The sequence below is a fragment of the Miniopterus natalensis genome, chromosome 15, assembly GCF_054644295.1.
Source record: "Miniopterus natalensis isolate mMinNat1 chromosome 15, mMinNat1.hap1, whole genome shotgun sequence".
Classification (NCBI taxonomy): domain Eukaryota; kingdom Metazoa; phylum Chordata; class Mammalia; order Chiroptera; family Miniopteridae; genus Miniopterus; species Miniopterus natalensis.
In genome coordinates this window covers 14,028,951-14,037,499 of record NC_142095.1, presented here as the reverse complement: position 1 = coordinate 14,037,499, position 8,549 = coordinate 14,028,951, and the positions used below count along the sequence as shown (strand labels likewise).

At 58.1% G+C, this 8,549-nt stretch overlaps 1 protein-coding gene across 1 annotated transcript; it reads right to left on the bottom strand.

The window, feature by feature from the left end:
* Window positions 1-1,715: 1,715 nt before the first annotated feature.
* EOMES (eomesodermin) lies at window positions 1,716-8,337 on the bottom strand. The gene is made up of 6 exons (XM_016198877.2): window positions 7,163-8,337; window positions 6,062-6,216; window positions 5,326-5,447; window positions 4,484-4,642; window positions 4,337-4,398; window positions 1,716-3,629 (listed from the first exon to the last, which is right to left on the bottom strand). The coding sequence occupies exons 1-6, from the start codon at window positions 8,035-8,037 to the stop codon at window positions 2,891-2,893; spliced, it is 2,112 nt and encodes a 703-aa protein (XP_016054363.2). The 5' UTR covers window positions 8,038-8,337; the 3' UTR covers window positions 1,716-2,890.
* Between the last annotated feature and the right edge of the window lie 212 nt (window positions 8,338-8,549).

Here is an 8,549-nt window from a genome sequence, read left to right as displayed (position 1 = left end):
TTGACTTAAACAGAGGCTTGTTTATCGGTGTCATCCTAGGGGGATTAATTAGATACATCTCTTCACAATTTGGCGTCTGACACTCCATCTCAGGAATGCCTTATCACAAGGTGTTAATTGGAGCCACTCAGCCACTAACGTTTCCATTAAACACTGTGAGGGACTTTTCACAAGTACCAGGTTCTTTTTACTGTGCGGTGCAGAAATTCACGGGACTCGGCCTAGACCGGGGCCAGCGTGGGCCTCCTCCCGGCGGCGACGAGCAGTTTGGGGTGCCCTGGAGCGCGGGACCAGGGAGCAGCGCCCCGAAATTCCAGGGCACCTCCCTACGCGCCGGGGCTCCTTGGGGACGCGAGGGGCTCGCGCCGGCCGGGTTAGGGGACCCCCCTCCCCGAGTCGGGAGGTCATCACGGAGGCAAACGTGACCGCTGTCACTCAGGGAGCTTTTTCCCGAATCTTGGAAAATCATTTTTATTTTGGTGACAGAAGGACGCCTGTGGTTGAAGCGGTAGCAGAAGTAACGTGAAATGCACTCTGTAATGAAAGCACAATAAATAGCTTTGCTTGTCCAAAACATATATATGTAAGAATAAAGAGTAAGTATACATACACCCAGCTTCACAGCTTCCGCTTCCAGCTCGTGTGGAAACGCGGGCGGCTTTGGCAAGTCGTGTGGAACCTGCACCGTCGGGGACGCGAAGCTCGAGTCCCAGCGCCAAGGTCACGGGCGGCGCGGGGGGCGCACGGGCGCCCCGCGGGCGAGGGAGCGGGGAGCCGGGGGAGGCGAGGTCCGAGCTCCCCGCGGCCTCCTCTGGACGCGGGAGGGGTCCCGGCCCGGGCTCCCCCCGGCAGCTAATCCTCTTAGCGGCTGCATTTCCGCGCCGCGGTGGCAGAAAGACCCTCCGGGCCAGACCTTCGCCCCGGGAGGGCCCGGAGGGGGCGGGCGAGGTTTGCAGGCTGGGCCCGCAGCCGGCCGCCGATAAGCCCGGCGGGACGTCTCGCGGCGGGGACAAAGGGCCCTCCGCCCATCGCGGGCTTAACTCTGCGGCGGGCCCGGGGCTCAGCCGGGGGAGGGGTGGCCTCGCCCCAGCCGGGCAAACGGCCCCGGGGCGGCCGATGGCCGCAGCAGACGCGCGGGGAGCCTCGCGCAGGCGTCGCGCCCCCGCGCAGCCAGTGTCCGCGGCGAGCTCGCGGCGGGCGCAGCGCCCGGCCCCCAGCTGCGGAGCGCAGCCCGCGCCGCGCCTTGGCCGCAGGTGGGCGCAGGAGCCGAGCCCAGGGCGCCCCGCTCCCCGCCGCTCCTCGTGTGCCCGGAACTCGTGGGCGCTGCGAGGGCCTCGGGGGTTCCCGGGGAGCCCACATAGGTCAGGGACGGGTGGCCCCAGGGGAGCCTGAGGAAACGGCGCAGAGCGCTCGGTGGTCACGGGCCGAGGTTTCCCGGGTTTGCGTTGGCCGGCTGCGGGCAAACCTTGCATCTAGGCGACCCCCCCCCCCCCCATTGTCCAGACTTCCCAGTGCAGTGAGGAAATAACCCCATTCAAGTTCGAGAATTAAAAAAAAAAAAGATAAAAAGCGCCCCCCCCCCCCCCCCGACTAGTGTCCACTGAGGCTCCAGAACCTTCCGTGGCGGCGAGAGGAGCCGGTGACCCGGGCGGGGGAGACAGCAAAGTCACATCTTTAGGGTAAAACCCGTCGTACAGAAGACAGAGCTATGCCTGTTCCCTTGATGAACCACATTTATTAAAAAAATGACTAACACTGTACATAAAAAATCCAAGGTCTCTAAAAAGCCGATAGGAGCTGTGGCGTCAGGTGTGACTTTCTTCACATTTACCAGGTGGGGGTGGCGGGGGTGGCGCAGGGAGACGATGAAATAGTTTTCCTTCGACAGGGTTCAAGTTGAGTACAGAGTAGCCGGACACATTCTTAACCATCTAGAAAGCGAACAGAATATTCCCAGACACGGCTGGGACGACAGAGACACGACCCCGGCCCCTGCGGCTGTCCTCAGGGGATCTGCAGAATTCCTTACACAGCCCGAAGCACCAATTTTACATCACCTCAGACACCTATGTAGACTATTTGTACAATATATGCCACGTTGTTCTACAGTGTATCTAAGCACACACATCTGTACACTTTAAATTTTTCTGTCTTTCTTTTATGCTTTATTTGGGGGGGGGGGGTGACGCCCTCACTTGTCCTCTCCCGAGTCCTATGGGCCACCCTGGCACACAGCAGAGGCCTGGCCAGCGAGGGAGGCAGTCCTGAGCCAGAGCGGACGCGGCCTGTCCTGGAGGCCTGGGAGGCCTCCAAGTCAGGGGAAACCAAGTCAGACTTTACCAAAGTCCGCCTGGCCTCCCAGGCCTAACATCTTTCGTCCCTAGCAGAAGGTAACGGCAAAGAGAGTCCCCCACTGAAGCTTAAGGACCAGCCCTTCTCTTCTAGACGCAAAATACCTTACCGATTCTGGGCTTCTGTAGGCTTAGAGATTTAAAAAACAGAAATAAGGACCCACGCGTTCCACTCATCTGATAGCGCTCAGCACTCCGTCTTCACAGCCCCACTCTCTGGATGTTTAGTGTTTCCAATAAATAAATCCAGGACCTTGGATAACCTTCAAATTTTAAAACACTTCCAAGTCCTCCATTAACTTTATTTATCTTTTTATTTTTTAGAAAGGGACAATGCAGTGCTAGGCTTGTTTCAGTCACCTGCAGCAATCGAAAAGCTTTGGCACCTTCTCTTAGAGAGTTGCACAGGACGGGACGCACCAAGGTGGAAGGCAAACATCTTTTTGGCAACCTAGGCAAAGAACAACAACAGCAACAACGCGCACCACCAGGTTCATCTGCAACAAGGTAGCTCATTTGGAGGAGGTTAGAATAACTCTTTAGGGAGTTGTGTAAAAAGCGTAATACCCCCCCATGCCTTTCGAGGCGTCTTTACTGTACTCTTCAGCGTTCATGTCCTCACACTTTATGGAGGGAGAATTTTCATTGCTGGAGGTGCTGGGAGACAGCCGCCTTCGCTTACAAGCGCTGGTGTATATGCCCGAGTCGTTGGAATCCAGAGACTTGATGGAAGGGGGGGTCTCTATCCAAGAAGAGCTAATTTCTTCTTTGACTTTCTCCTTGGAGAGCTGATCTTCAGAGAACGCAGGGGGGCTTGTTCTGGAGGTCCATGGGAGCCCCGCTGCCATCTTCCTCTGGTAAGAACCTCGACCTCCCCACCCTGCCATTGCAGGGAAGGCTGGGTCAGGGTAATACCCCAGGGCATGGGATGTCTGGAGGGGCAAGGACTTAATACCATACGGGAGCAAGGTGCTGGAAGTGTATTCAGACTCATAGGAACCGATGTCTAGTTTGTTGGTCCCAGGTTGCTGCACAGGCGTGACAAGCCACCGCTGGGGAGGGTTGGACAGATCTTCGTTCTGTTGGGGTGAAAGGAGGCCGTTGGTTTGTGGCACGGTTCTCTCGCCATTATAATATCGGGCTTGAGGTAAAGTGTTGACAAAGGGCTCCGGGAAGAAGGACTGAACGCCGTACCGACCTCCAGGGACAATCTGATGGGATCTAGGAGAATCCGTGGGAGATGGAGTTAACCTGTCATTTTCGGAAGCGGTGTACATGCTACAATATAAAGAGAAACACTTAAAAAAACCCAAAACACCCCAGTGTTGTCCCCAAACAAACCAAATTCCCAGAAATGAAAAAAGCACTGGTGTGTTGCCGTGGAGGGACAGAGGTAGGAGATGCCCTGGCCCCTTTACCCACCAGGTAGGAAAGAGTTCCCTCCCGGGCATTAAGTATTTAAACTATAGGAAATCCACCTTTGCAAATCCTAGGACTTGAGGAGCTCAGATAAACTCTCCTTGTCAGTGTGATGGGAGGAATGCCAAATTTAAAATGCATTTGCAGAGCCTTGCATTTGATGTGAAAATGACATCCTCTTAGTTTCGGGTTTTTCTTATGTAAAAGAAAAAAAAAGAGGGGGGTGGGCGGAGTAATAATACTTGCTCCTGAGGGGATAAAAAAGTTGGATCAGATGGAAAGGTATGTAAATGAAGATTATGAAAATTTCAAGTCTCCACTCAAATGTTAAAAAAAAAAAAAAGCTCATTTTAAAGCCCTTAACATTTCTTTAGAAATTAACAAAACCCTTCCGTGAAAATTACGAAGCAAGATTAGTCAAGGCAAAAAAAAAAAAAAAAAGTAAAAATGAAAGCAGGTAAAAAGCTCAAACATGAAAGCTCCTCCTAGACTAGGTTCTCAGGAGAGTGTCCGATGGTGAATGTCCTGTCCAAAGACGACATGCAAGTAGGAAAAGCAGCACTTACGAATCATAGTTGTCCCTGAAGCCTTTTGCAAAGGGGTTATGGTCAATCTTTAATTGAGTTATCTAGACAGGGGAGAAAAATAGTAGTTGAGTGCTTTAGCAGGCTGGGCCCAGCTGCCGAGGGTCTTGGGACGGGCGGGACACTCACGTCGGTGTTTTGGTAGGCAGTCACGGCAATGAACTGCGTTTCTGAGAAGGTAAAGGTCTGCGTCTTCGAGGGCTCATTCAAGTCCTCCACGCCATCCTCCGTGACTTCAACAATGTGCAGTCGGGGTTGGTACTTGTGTAACGACTGGAGGACTATCATCTGGAAATGGGACAGGAACAGAGCAGCCAAATCGAAAAAGTCTCTTAAAGACTCAACAAAAGTAGATTTTAACAAACCACGTGTTTTTTTTTTTTTTTGTTGGGTTGTTTTTTTTTAATCCTCACATGAGGATATTTCTTTTCCATTGCTTTTCAGAGAGAGTGGAAGGGAGAGAGAAACGTCAATGGTACAGCGACTGGTTGCCTCCCTCACACACCTCGGGCGGGGAGAATGGAGCCTGCAACTGAGGTGCGTGCCCTTGGGCGGAATCGAACCTGGGACCCCTAACCACGGAGGAAACCAGCTAGGGCCAAACCCCGTGTTTTGGAATGGGGCTCCTGCTTGCTCCCCACCAGCAGCGACCTTTTGTCTATTGCCGTGGTTAAGATCTCATCATTGCCATTGTTGAAACTTAAAACATAGCTGTATTCAGAAACACTCTTTCCTCTCGGTTTCCTAAGTCCCCCAAAGATTTCCGTATTTCTGTTCCTAATAGTCAACTCCCTGTTACTGAACTCCAGTAAGAAAGTGAAAATGAGAAAGGTCGAAAGGAAAAAAAAAAAAAAAGCTTAGAAATAGGAGAGTAAACAGGGAACACGGCAAAAAAAAATACAGTGAAGGGTATGGGAACTTGTTACAAGAGAGATGGATAGCCAAGGACACCCCCTCCTCGGTCACTCTACCTGAGTGTTGTTGTTATTGGCACCTTTGTTATTGGTGAGTTTTAGTTTCCCAAAGGAAATCTCCTGTCTCATCCAGTGGGAACCAGTATTGGGAGACTCTGGGTGGACATACATTTTGTTGCCTAAGAGAAAATGAAACAAACACAGAACCTAAGCGTACAGGGCTGTTCACAAACGAGGGCGGCGGGAGGGAGGTCTGACCGTCTATGGGCAAGGTGTAGGAGCAGGCCTCGGCCCGAGCTCCCCAGCAGAGCTGCTTCAGGCGCGGAGGCCGGCAGGCTCCTCGCCCCTCGGGCCCTGCGCTTCCCGGGACCTCCCTTGGACCAAGTGCTCATCTTGGCAGTGCCTCAGAATACAAAAAGGGAGCCCACAGGAGATGCCTCCTTGGTTCAAATAAAGCCGTAAGGGCAACATCTGATGGAAATGGCTGCATCTTTATGGGTTGAGTTCAGCCCTGGGGAGGGCTTTCTCAAGTGGAAATTAGGATGCCAGGAGCCCCAGCCACCCTTGCCACCCGGGAGGGTTGATGGCAATTCTCTTCTCAAACGTGGGCATCGGGGGGCTGCAGCAGGGTCGTCAGGGTTAGCGTTCTGTGCACCGGTCAGCAAGAGACCTGACTTAGCAATTCTCTGTCTTAGTCAAACGAGACAAAGAAACCGGTGCTAACACCTCTGGGCTCCGGGCGGGGGAGATGCGTGTGAGCGCGTGCTGGGGGGGCCCCCCGCGCGCCCCTCACCCTGCATGTTGTTGTCGGCCTTGCCGCAGGTCACCCACTTGCCCCCCTGGAAGCGCCAGTGGTTGGGGTCGGCCAGCACCACCTCGACGAACACGTTGTAGTGGGCGGCAGGGTTGAGTCCGTTTATGTTGAAGCTCAGGAAGGGAAACATGCGCCTGTGCGGGGAACAGAGCGGGGAGAAGCGGTTCAACCGCCGCGGCGCAGGCCCGCTCGGCCGGGCCGCGGGGCGGGGCCGGGCACCGCGCTCAGGGCCCACGGAGCCCACACAACTCCGGCCGTATTTCTGCGTGGGCAACTCTCTGAACATCCCTCCTCCGAAATTAGTCTGCCCCACGGTCAGTACTTCCCAGAGTCACGTGCTTCTGTGCCCTCTCCCCGCTCACGTTTTCGACTTTTTAACACGCTCGTGCATTTTTCTTCCACGATGTGAAAAGTCGTTTAGTATGTATCAGAGAACAACATGAAGTTGTTTGTTTGTTTTTTACTTTCAGATCTGCGGGTAAGGCTGAAAGTCCCCTTGGAGAGCCCCTGTCCCTGCGCCCCTCACTTGGCGCACAAGTAGCCACTGACAGCGACTGGATGTGCGTCGGCACTTTGTGGCCGCCGAGCCCCAGCCGGGTCTGCCCAGGACCTGCCTCACCAGCCACCCGACCGGGCCTCGAGGCCGGGGCTCGCATCCTCACGCCCAGCCTCCGGAGGCGCCCCACGGAGACCCTGGCGCCTACAACTGCTGGAGCCCATCCACTGCGCTCCGGGGGCCAACCCCCGCCCCCCGACCCCCGCTCCGCTGCTCCTCGGGGTCTAGCGAGGAGCGGGCACCGCCGAGCGGGCGGGTCCGGTCGCCCAGCTCCGGGGACCGGCCTCCGCTCCCGCCCGGCCGCCTCGGCAGCGCAGGTAAGGGGGACGGGCGGAGGGAGCGGCCCTGGCGTTACGCCCTCACGAATCGCCCGAGCGCGCAGCGGAGGGACACCGCCTGGAGAGGCGGCGCTGCGCTGAGCGCGCACGGAAAGCGCTCTCCGCGCGCGGGGCACCGCGGCCTCCCCCGGCGCCGCGCTTTCACCGTCCGCCCCGCGCCCCAGCTCCCCGCCGCCGTGTGCTCACCTGCCCTGCTTCGTGATGATCATCTCGGTTTGGTGGCGGTGGAATTTGAGCCACAAAGGCCGGTTGCATAGGTAGACGTGAGCACGTAAGCTGGAACCAGAAACCTCCAAGCTGCCCCACCCTCCGCACGAGCCCGCGGCTGCCGCCCCGGGGTACGGCCCGTAGAGCGGAGCCCCCTGACTGTACTGATAGGCTCCCGGGCCGCCGCCCCCGCCGCCGCTCGCGCCCGCGCCGCCGCCGGCGCCGGCTCCCGGGCCGAACTGCGCCCTCCCGGGCGGGCACACGGTGGCGGGGAAGCCGCCGGAGGGCAGCATGGAGCCATAGGGGTAGCGCGCCCCGTTGGGAGCCGGGTACACAGGTCCGTGGGGCGCCCCGGCTGCCGCCTGGTACGGAAAGAGCGAGCAGGGCGCCGCCAGCTCGGAGCCCTGGGGCCCGGGGGACTGGAGGTAGTAGCGCTCCGAGCTCAGGCTGTCCATGGAGTAGCGCGCGGTGGCGGCGGCCGCGGCCGTGGCAGCGGCGGCGGCGGCTGAGGGGAGCTCCTCTTCCCCGCAGGGGGAGCCCTTGCGGCCGTCCGGGGGCCCTGGCTTGGCCACTGCCGCGGTGCTGGCAAAGGCGTCCCCGGCGTCGGCGTCACTGAGCATGACCGCGGGGGCCCCCGCGCTGGCGGCGGCGGGCTCCCCGCTCCCTGCCTCGCACGAGAGGCTGCCCGAGAACTTCTTGGGCGCCTTGTCTAAGTCCAGCCTCTGAGGCGAGGGTGTCGTGCCGGGGAGGTGGCCGGCGGTCGCGCCGCCGCCTCCTCGCGCGCTCTCCAGCGGGTAGAAGTGCGTGCCAGGCAGGTTCACTGAGCTCACCAAAAGCTGCTCCCCTAACTGCATGCTTTACCGAGCGCAGGCGGCAGTGCTTCCTCTCCTCCCGCGGCCTTGTTATAAAGGCAGGATGGGGGAGCCAGCGCCCTCTTCCGTGGGGAAGGTAACTTCCCCTTCCTCCGGTGCCAGGGCGACCCACCTGCCGACGCGCGGGCAGCGAAGGCACCCCCGCGCTCGTGCTGCGCCCCGCGTCCTTTCCGTAAGGAAAGCGCACTGGGTTCGAAAGGCGGGAGGTGGAAGTGGTCGAGGAGCGCTCTGGTTTTCTTAGCCGTCCTTCTAGCCGCTCCGGACCCCCACTCCCCGCCCTCGCTCACGCCCAGGAAGCAGAGGACTCGGATCTCCGCTCCCGCACACCCGCCAGCGCCAGCCCTCCTGCCCCTCTCGGCTGCCGGGCTGTGGGTCAAGTTGACCACTTGGAAACTCGCGGGCTGTCATTGGCTGCTTTATATATATGCTGCTAGGGAGGGGTGTCGCAGCCCCACGGCCCCGGGACCCTCCTATTGGCTGATGGAGGTGACACT